Source organism: Brachionichthys hirsutus, chromosome 8 (genome assembly GCF_040956055.1).
Source record: "Brachionichthys hirsutus isolate HB-005 chromosome 8, CSIRO-AGI_Bhir_v1, whole genome shotgun sequence".
In the NCBI taxonomy this organism is placed as follows: Eukaryota; Metazoa; Chordata; class Actinopteri; order Lophiiformes; family Brachionichthyidae; genus Brachionichthys; species Brachionichthys hirsutus.
In genome coordinates this window covers 2,180,931-2,191,075 of record NC_090904.1, presented here as the reverse complement: position 1 = coordinate 2,191,075, position 10,145 = coordinate 2,180,931, and the positions used below count along the sequence as shown (strand labels likewise).

Below are 10,145 nucleotides of genomic sequence, written 5' to 3'. Positions count from 1 at the left end.
TCTCGGTGAAGTTGTGCTACATGTAACAGTAATGACAAAATACAAAAAACATACAAGTACAGACACATCACAAAACAGCAGCATCAGGAATGGATACACAGATGTGTATTAGCAGCAGTAAAACTAGCGTAATCACGCAGTACAAATGGAACAGTGCAAGTTGTCAGTTATGAAATGTTCAGGAGTCCGGGACAGAATTATTAAGTGTTCATGTATGGCCTGCAGGTGGCGCCAAAGACGCACTCAAATGCGAACGACCTGTGAAAAGCAACCAGGCTCCGTTAGCCTCCTGTATGTTCTCCTTTGTCTCCGGGACACCGGCGACCGTCCACGGAGCCGTGACCTCCCGAAGTAACCCCGCGGCCCCGCGGCCATCCGGCGGTATGTTGTTACTACGGCAGCTCGGCGCTGGAGGCGAGAGACGGCGTCGCGCCAACCCGTTATGTTAGCTTCCCTGTTAGCGTTAGCGTTAGCCAGCACGGCTACTGGAACGCACTTTGTGTCGCACCAATGGCAGCGCTCCCGGGTTGAGAGCAGCAGCCAAGCCACGCTGCAGATCAAAGGGTTTATTTTAATTCAAAGGCCATTTAAAGTCTCGATGACGCGGCTAGCGTGATGTCAGGCTAAGGTCACGAAGCCGTCCAGTGTGACAGCTAACGCTAGCGGCTAGCCGAAGTAGCACCGAGAGCCTGTAACGTGTCCGGGGAGCGTTATAACGGGTCCAAATAAAGAGGTAGTGACTGGGTTATAGCGCCATTAGCTTGAAGCTAGCGCTGGCTAAGGATTTCACATGTAATGGATGTCGGACTGATTAGGATCACCAGCAGTAACGGTATTCTTATTTATGGGAAGGCTATTGATCACGAAGGTTCGGTGAGATTGATTCGGATTACATAATCCCATTGCCGTGCGGTGGCTGAGATGATAGCCATGTTGCTAGCCGTGTTGTTGTCATGCAGCAAAAGCTACAGTATCCATCTGGGAGCTGATCGTGTCGATCAATCCAAAGTGGCCTTGCTGCTCCATCAAGGGTTCAGATTGTTTAGAATGACCCACTCTGAATAGAAATCCTTTGGTACTTCAATAAATACTGTGTAAAACGTTAAACCCATTTCAGAGATTAAATTTCCGTCTCCTGATGACACAAATTATTTCAATCACGTTGAACAAACGTTCCTCCACCGCTGACGGGATGCAGCAGCTACGTATATACCTGTGTGTATATATATAGGTATATAGCTGTATATAGATGTGCATATATACGTATATAGCTGCGTGTAAAGCTGTATATATATGTACCGTATTTTCACGACCTAAAAGTCTTGCATTTTCTTCAAAATGTGCAGCGCGCCCTTTGGTCCCGCGCGCCGTATGTGTTGTTGTAAGGCAGACGTAGCAGAGGACACCATGAGAACGTTAAAGGGGGAAGTGTGGGCGTGGATTGTACGGTATATAAAAGAACAGGTATGTTCATTATGCCGAACATCGTTGTTTTAACAACCCTGAAAATGGCAGAGAGACACGCTCATGAAGCACAGTTTAAACTGAAGGCCACCAGCAACGTGGAAATCGAGCAGCGGCGAGAGAATTCACCATTCGACTAAAAGCAGTCACGCTAGCAAGTTTCCCATCCGGACAAGGACGACGGTAGTGCAAGCAACTTCCAGCGGATCATAATGCACCAAACGCATCCAGCCGCCGCACATCGGTGTGAACAGGCCGTTCAAAGTGAGGCTGCGAGCGGCGTGGGAGCGATGGACGACAGACGGAGACCGCAGTTTCACTCAGAGTGGAAGGCAGCGCAGCGCCACAATTTGTGAATGGATTGTAGCTGCTTTGGCTATCGTGTCTGCTGGCACGGTTGTTCGAGGGTTTGCAAAAGCCGGCGTCATTTCCGAGGCGCCGCACGGCACGGAAAGTGACTTTGGCGGTGAAGAAAGGGAACCCGGCATGTTTGGTGGAGATCTAGCGCGGCTGTTCAATTCAGAAACGGAGGATGAGGACTTTGATGGGTTTGATTAGTGACAATTCAAAAACATTGAGTACCAAACTCAGTCTTGCTCCCGCTCGATTTTGCACACCTATCATGCCGGCGCCTTTTGAGCCGGCGCCCCCTATGTATATTTAAAATACCGAAAAAGCAGCCGTTAATGAGACAGCGCCTAATCACCAGGTGCGCCATATGGTCGTGAAAATACGGTATACAGCTGTATATATATATGTATATAGCTGTATATAGCTGTGTAAATATACATATATAGCTGTATATAGCTGTGTATATATAGCTGTGTAAATATACATATATAGCTGTATATAGCTGTGTATATATATATGTATATAGCTGTGTAAATATACGTATATAGCTGTATATATCCGTATATAGCTGTGTGTGTATATACGTATATAGCTTTATATATATTTGTATATAGCTGTGCATAAATACGTATATAGCTGTGTATATATACACGTACATAGCTTTATATATATATGTGTATATAGCTATATATATATGTATATAGTGAAGCTCTCAGAGGCCAATAATGTCCTGGTGTTCAATGTACAATAGCTCATCTTTTCACTGAAAGTATGTCTTGGCATAAACAGTTATCAAAAATCACAATAATAATAATTAGAATTAGTATGGCTTTGCTAAATACGATTAATCGATCTTTACTTACTGGCTATGTACCCGAGTCTTTTAAAACAGCAGTCATTAAACCGCTTCTCAGAAAACCAACAATGGATCCTGATGTCTTGGCTATCTATCGGCCCATTTCCAGAGTTTCCGCTTCCCAAAATATCCATCTAAAGTCTAGGTGCCAGCTGGACATTAGCACTAGCGTTGGGTTTAGCTCACTGTCCGTAACTGTATTAACTCTTCTAGCCGTTTGTCTCACTGTGTAACTTCCTCTCTTTTTAGGAAGTTGCGATCCTGCCTAACCGGTGCCCTGCTTCCCCTGCCACTCTGTCCCCCCATCCCTTGTTGTCATTGGGCCTCTGTGCACCCGCCGGTGGATTGGAGCACTTTGACTGGAGGTTTTTGTGGCTGTTCGGTCTGGCGCCTCCTCCCCCTGGGGTCGGCGTGCGCTCCCAGCAGCCCGTGGTGCCATGCCCCGCCCCCTCGCCACACACTAGAGCCCATGCTCAGGGTAAGAGCGGGACAAGAACTGTGCCAATGCAGATCAGTCGGTGTTTGAGTGTGAGAAGCAGCTTTAAAGTCTTTTGTCCACACCTCAGTGAAACACGGCCAATCATTGTTTTTCACTATTATCTTTAAAGTTCCATGATCTCTTCTATTGCGAGGTGTAAAGAACAGGAGATACTGACTTTGCTTGCACTCATTGCCCTCATCCACTAAATCCACTAACGGATTTTATGTCATGCAGGAGGAGGTGCAGTGCGACTGTCAGGAGCCATGTGCCTCCCTCGCCCCAACAACATGGACAACAAGCTACAAGGGGCGGGGCTAGGAGGAGTGGCTTCACTTCGACTACGAGCTGGGGGCGTTCCACTGGAGCCGTTCATACACCAGGTTGGTCCAAGTGGCTTGTGTTTCAGAAAGATTAAAGTAAATGTAGAGCAGCATGTTATTTTACTCGTTTTCATGGGGGGGGGGGGGGTGTTTTTGCAGGTGGGAGGTCACACCAGTATGATGCGTTACGACGACCACACCGTTTGCAAGCCTCTGATCAGCAGAGAGCAGCGCTTCTATGAGTCACTGCCTCCAGAAATGAAAGACTTCACCCCAGAGTATAAAGGTCAGTGGCGAGGTTGCCGTGTATGCAAAGAGGCTAGCTTGACTAGCTCCTGTCTTATACACTCCCACAGGTGTATTATCAAATAGACAGAAGTACCCTTGGTAATACATCTCCTTTGAATCACTCCGTGCTATTTAATTGCAGAGAAACTCGACCCACTCTACCTGAGCAATGTACTTCCTCGAGCAACTTCCACTTCTGCTCCAACATCAACGTTGTTAAACGTCTGGTCTCCTTTGGGATGTCGAGTTAATCAGAAACAGAAAAGAGCGAAACATGATGTTTCCATGATCAGATTCTTTTTATGGTCAGGATGACGCTGGACTAGTGAGGATACGGGAAGCGGAGGTTGCAAAGAGACATGAAGAAGAGAGTACAGGCAGGGTGTACTGAATGAATGAATATATTTATTAGATAGCATGTTAGAGTACAAGTACAGTCACACAGTAGCATGTATTACAGTACAAATAAACACTCACTCACCGGGGAGGAGTGTCTGCAGTGATTTGTAACAGAAGGATCCCAACTAGGTTGAAGGGGAAGGTCTGCAGGATGTTAGTGTGACAAGCAATGCTGTATCGTTTTAGAGACAACCATCAACCAACCATCAACCAACCATCAACTACGTAGAATTAACAATTCTTTTGTGAAAAAAAGAAAGAAGCAAATCTGCTTTTATAGGAAGGACAGGTGATCTTTCGACAGAGACGAAGAGGAGGAGGAAGACGGGTGCATCAACAGCGAGAGAAGAATTTGTTTATCGTCAAACTAACGCTAAACGACCGCGGGCACGTCACTAATATTAATAGTAATAATCGGTAGATCTACGGGGGGCATGTTGCTCAAGGTAAATCCAAACCGAGTGAATTTAAGAAAACAACCTTAACTTTTCTCGTAATTACATTTCCATCGACTTTTTTTTTTTATTCCTGGACTTTTTCTTGTAAAATAAATTACAATATATAATCTGGTATGTCATTTAATTTGAATGCGTCCCATACCTATTCCAATAAAGCCATTGCTTTATTGCTATAACAAGTGATACCTCAGCTCGATCCATGAACCTGATGGCTGCTGCAGGCGGGGTGGCGGCCGATGGATAGGCGCTGTAGTGTGGCACTAATTCCTGAGCTCGTCTCTGCCTTTCACTCTGCTCCTTCCTGACAGGCGTGGTGCTTGTATGTTTTGAAGGCGACTCTGATGGCTACATCAACCTTGTGGCGTACCCCTACGTGGAGAGCGTCATGGAGGGAGGGACGGCCGAGCACGAGGAGCGCGACGCTCCGGAGAGGGAGCAACCAAGAAGAAAACACTCCCGGCGTAGCCTCCTTCGCTCCTCGTCCTCTGAACACAAGGAAGAGCGACTCGACAGAAGGGAGGCGCATGACGCAGAAATATCTGATAAGTATGATGACGTTAAGGATAATTATTTTACTTTTTTTGTCTGCTCGAGAGTGACAACATACGTGACATCAGTCACTGCTAGAGTTTTATTTTTATTGCGGTTGTGACCCTCACCTGCCCTTTCGGCAGACTTGCCTATCATTTGCCTATCACTGCAGAAACATGAACATGTTTCAGAATGTCCCCGCTAACGTTCTTTGTGGTACCGTACTGAACCGTCGCGGGGTCCAACCTCTGGAGTTGCAGCGCTGATGTCCCTCTCCCTCTAGTCTTGCAGAACTAAAGAGTCCAAGGCTCGACCCAAAGGTCCACTCGGATGTTCCCTTCCAGATGCTGGACTGGAAAAGTGGTTTGAGTTCAGAGAAGATCAGCTACAACCCCTGGAGCCTTCGCTGCCACAAACAGCAGCTCAGCCGCATGAGGTCCGACTCCAAAGACCGCAAGCTCTTCAGTATCCTTCCTTTAGCAAACCATATATTCTATATGATTACTTTGTGACTGGGATTTCTGGTGAGTGAATTGAATGCAGATTTTACAAGATATGACTTTTAGAAAAAGCCTCCATTATAAGTCAATGGGAAAATCCAGATGTTTTAGTATCCAGACGGGAATCCGGATCGTCTCAGAATCTAACGGATCTAAACTGGACCCATCTTCAGGTTTCTTTTAATCAAGATCCCTCCAGCAGCTTTTCTGTCGTCCTGCTAACAGACAGACCAATGGCATCGGAGACACGCCCACCTGGCGGAGGTAGGGAGGCCCTTTCGTGGGCGTGTCCGAACCGTCTCTGCTCCTTAGCTGCAGCGTTTGAACCAGAGTTCCTGCTGTTGGAGAACGTGGTCCACCGCTTCTCTTACCCCTGCATCCTGGACCTGAAGATGGGCACCAGGCAGCACGGAGACGATGCCTCGGAAGAGAAGGCGGCCCGGCAGATGAAGAAATGTGAACAGAGCACTTCGGCGACGTTGGGCGTCCGAGTGTGTGGCATGCAGGTACAGCAACCTGCAAGCGATGTGCTCGCCTCTGTTTTTAGGACCATCAGTACGGAATATAAGTGTGATCAGCACCGTGTATCGATAAGAGATCCACCAAGCACAGATCCCAGGAGCAGCTTGAGGCTTCCGGCTTTGGAGACGCTGCGTTGCACAATGGCGTGCTTTTAAAGCAGAGGGCGTTTGCTTGTCTGTCCCCGCAGGTGTACCAGCTGAACACCGGTCACTACCTTTGCAGGAACAAGTACTATGGGCGTGGCCTGTCGATCGATGGCTTCCACCAGGCCCTCTACCAGTACATGCACAATGGGACAGGTCTGAGGCAGGACCTGTTTGAGCCCATCCTGAACAAGCTGCGCAGCCTGAGGGCTGTGCTGGAGAGGCAGGCGTCCTATCGCTTCTATTCCTCGTCACTGCTCATCATATATGAGGGACAGGTGAGCAGAAGTAATCGCAGACGCCTGTCTGTCCTCACTCGCGTCCCATCCCTCCACCTTGTCCCTGGACACGAGTCCCGTGGTGTTGTGTAATTTCCCGATGACCGAACCAACAGTGACCTCCTGGTCTTTATCGGCTCGTACTGATAGTTTGGTTCTGTGTGCAGGAACCCGGGGGCCCTTCAGTCCTCAGCTCTGGGCAGCATGGACTCACACAACAGAAGACTCTTGTGGTCCCAGCAGAGGCCCACACCCGTCCAGCCGCTGGCAGTCACTGTGAACTGAACACGATGCAGAACGCAGACCTAGGCTCGTTGTTCTCCCAGGGGTCAGACTGCCATTCCTTTGTCCCACAGCTGCCCTCGCTTCAGCCCCCCGGGCAGTCGTCCTCCCATGCTCCCAACTTGATTTCCTTTCCCGCTTCCATCCCCCCTCAGACCCAACGGCGGCCTCTAGTGGACGTACGTATGATTGACTTTGCCCACGCCACCTTCAAGGGGTTCCGCGGGGACACCGCGGTGCACGATGGGCCAGACCGGGGATACGTATTTGGACTGGACAGCCTGGTCAACATCCTGGAGGGCCTGCGAGACGACAACCTGCCGTAGCTCCGACAAACACGATCAAACGCACAACTTCATATGCAAGTTGTGCAGCTGTGTTCTCAACATCTAAGAGGGTTCGGTGTAAATATGGAACCTGGGTGTTACCATGGCGAACGCCAGGAGGGACAGGGGACTCGATATCTGCTTCAACTTCTACAATAAATGTGTCTGTCTCAGGGTCTCAACACATTTTTACTTTTACTATAACCCGTAACGCAAACCTCAACCATCACACCACGAATAATCATCACCGTCGGTTACCGCCAAGTATTTGTTTAGTTACTGAAATTGTTTGTTTTGACCTTCACTCTGCATGACAGCATCACAGGCCCCCCTGAGCCGGTACTAGCTTGAGACCATCGAGTAAGAAACATCCTGTACTGGGGGGGGGGGGTCAGCTGTACCCCAGACAACAATCAGGGAAGGTAATCAATGCTCCATTTCTCCTCCATTAGCAGGATCCAGATAATCTGTCAAGTTGCTAGTGGTCAGTGTCATGTTCTCTTGGTTATTATTGTGTAATAACATAAGTGTCACATTCCGTACTTGCTCCTTTGAGATTATGGTTGTCTACGAATCTCATGAAATGACACCAATCAACAATAAATTGATTTTGCTGTAACGTGTGTATATCTAAAGGTACGTAGCGACATAACATGAGTCTAGCTCAGGGGTGGGCAAACGTTCCGACCCGCAGGCCACAGCGGGTTCTCAAATGTGACGGACGGGTCGGGCCAGGAACAGATCGAGTGTTTGTGAACCAACATAAATGACATGAAAGGATTTGTCAAATGAATGAGGTTTAATTATGAAATTTAATTTAATGATATAATTTGAGCAAGTTCAGCGGGCTGGATTAAAAAGCCCGAGACCCCCGTCCCTCAGGTATTAGGCAGAACCACGGGAGAGCCCGAGACCCCCGTCCCTCAGGTATTAGACAGAACCACGGGAGAGCCCGAGACCCCCGTCCCGCAGGTATGAGGCAGAACCACGGGAGAGCTTGAGACCCCCGTCCCTCAGGTATTAGACAGAACCACGGGAGACCCCGAGACCCCCGTCCCTCAGGTATGAGGCAGAACCACGGGAGACCCCGAGACCCCCTGGACCTGAAGTCTCTGGAACTTTTCCATCTTTAAAAGTGGAAGTTGTGTGAGAAACGGAAGAACACAAACGAGTACTTGAAAACATTTTATTTGTGCACCGCTACTTTATGACCTGGGCCTCTCCTTCTTGCCTTTGTAGAGGGCCAGCAGAGACACGTTGGCCACCTTGACCACCTTGAACCGGACCCCAGGAATGTCCCCGACGGCATGGCCCTTACGCCCAAAGCCTGCAACCAGAACCTCGTCGTTCTCCTGCAGAAGGGACGGAAACGGAACCGGATTCAAGTCCTACACGGAACCGGAGAAAACTAATCTAGATCCAGATCAGAGCCACCGGGGTCCCGCTGCAGCGCGCGCACGCACACACACACACACACACACACACACACACACACACACACACACGCACACGCGCGCTGACCTCTATGAAGTTGAGGCAGCCATCGTTGGGGACGAAGGCGGTGATCTTCTTGCCGTTCTTGATCAGCTGAACTCTCACACACTTCCTGATGGCCGAGTTGGGCTGCTTGGCCTCGACGCCGCTGCAGACGAGAAACAGTCAAAGAAAACGGGTTTCCTGATTGGAGCTGATCAACGCGATCGGTTCAGAGACGTATTGATCCCCCAGAGAGCATCGAATTCATGTTATAACCCGATAAGCCCTCAGAGAGCACAGACCTCCCCCAAGCAGCCCACTCCCCTCCTAACTGGACCTACACCGTCCACATGGTGATCTGGATCAGCACCAAAAGGCTCTAGATTGTTCTTGGTGCCTTTATGCACCAACATGAAAATGTTTAACTGATTCTGGAATCCATAAATGTTTTTAATGTTAAAATGTAATGTTTGTTCCCGACCCCATTCTGGATCAGAACCAGAAGAACTTCTGGTGGTGAGATAGAGACCCCAGTTTAACAGAGAAGCCCAGAACCAGATCCTTCAAAGGAGCCGGAGACCGACCCCCCCCCCCCCCGGAGTACCTCCTACCCGAGCCGGCCTTTAGCTGCATCGGTCCAGGGGAACGAGGCTGACGGGACTCACACTTTCTCCAGGACGATGCCTTTGGCGTGCGAAGCGCCTCCGAAGGGGTTCGCCTTCAGGGCGGTGCCCAGGTGGGCCTTCTTGTACTGTTTATCGTGCCACTTCTGCTCGCGGCGGTGGTTCCGGAGCTTCCGGGCCGTACGCAGACCGCGACACTTTCCTGAGGACAAGGGGAGACACATGAAGCGTGCTCCGCTCCGACAGAGACAGCTGCTAGCACGTAGCTCCGCTGACCCAGGCCCGAGGCTCGCCGTCGTTAGCCGCGAGCGCAGCTCTCACCGCCACGATGACGCAACTAAACAAGAATAGAGTCCCTAGAAAGGTCACGTGTTCTTTCCTGACCGAATCAACGTCACGTTTCGATGCTAAAACTGCCTCCTGCTAAACGTCAGGTAGCAGGAGGCAGCTAGGCTAACACGCCGATAGCGCCTCGCAGCTAAGACGCGTCATGGCGGCTCCACGTTGCGGGATGCCGAGCAGGAATAACGACCTTTAAATCAGAACGTTTCTCACTCGAACGCGGAGATAATTAATCTAAATAAACATTTATAATAAATTCATGCGCGGCGATGCCGCCGCGTAAAAACACCGCGGAGAAAACGAGACTTTATCCAGCGCGGAGCCGCAGACATACCCATGACTGAAGCAACTCTGGGAAGAAAAGGAAGGGCCACAATGCACCGCGGCAATCTTTAGCCGCAAGACCCAACCTGGGCGTGGCCACCGAGATGCCTGACTAAAATGATCAGACAACCGGAAAGCAACGACGCAGTTAGTGCAGTTTCTTCTTTCATCTTCCAGTAAC

The 10,145-nt window shown here is 49.5% G+C and overlaps 2 protein-coding genes across 2 annotated transcripts; one reads left to right on the top strand and one right to left on the bottom strand.

Annotated features, from left to right (window-relative positions):
* Positions 1-251: 251 nt before the first annotated feature.
* On the top strand, positions 252-7,809 carry ip6k1 (inositol hexakisphosphate kinase 1). Its single transcript, XM_068742444.1, has 9 exons — positions 252-381; positions 2,921-3,149; positions 3,387-3,532; positions 3,632-3,758; positions 4,926-5,163; positions 5,432-5,613; positions 5,979-6,154; positions 6,358-6,591; positions 6,759-7,809. The coding sequence occupies exons 3-9, from the start codon at positions 3,416-3,418 to the stop codon at positions 7,197-7,199; spliced, it is 1,515 nt and encodes a 504-aa protein (XP_068598545.1). The 5' UTR covers positions 252-381; positions 2,921-3,149; positions 3,387-3,415; the 3' UTR covers positions 7,200-7,809.
* Positions 7,810-8,371: 562 nt separating this feature from the next.
* Positions 8,372-10,078, bottom strand: rps23 (ribosomal protein S23). The gene is made up of 4 exons (XM_068742558.1): positions 9,975-10,078; positions 9,341-9,500; positions 8,721-8,841; positions 8,372-8,551 (listed from the first exon to the last, which is right to left on the bottom strand). The coding sequence occupies exons 1-4, from the start codon at positions 9,976-9,978 to the stop codon at positions 8,405-8,407; spliced, it is 432 nt and encodes a 143-aa protein (XP_068598659.1). The 5' UTR covers positions 9,979-10,078; the 3' UTR covers positions 8,372-8,404.
* Between the last annotated feature and the right edge of the window lie 67 nt (positions 10,079-10,145).

Bases quoted from the DNA above. Each gene is read 5' to 3' on its own strand.
- ip6k1 (XM_068742444.1), top strand. From the start codon at position 3,416: ATGTGCCTCCCTCGCCCCAACAACATGGACAACAAGCTACAAGGGGCG. The intron at 3,533-3,631 runs GTTGGTCCAAGT...GTGTTTTTGCAG, and splicing joins TGGAGCCGTTCATACACCAG to GTGGGAGGTCACACCAGTAT. The intron at 6,592-6,758 runs GTGAGCAGAAGT...TTCTGTGTGCAG, and splicing joins TCATCATATATGAGGGACAG to GAACCCGGGGGCCCTTCAGT.
- rps23 (XM_068742558.1), bottom strand. The intron at 8,842-9,340 runs GTGAGTCCCGTC...TCTCGTCTGCAG, and splicing joins GGCATCGTCCTGGAGAAAGT to CGGCGTCGAGGCCAAGCAGC. The intron at 8,552-8,720 runs GTCAGCGCGCGT...TCCCTTCTGCAG, and splicing joins GCTGCCTCAACTTCATAGAG to GAGAACGACGAGGTTCTGGT.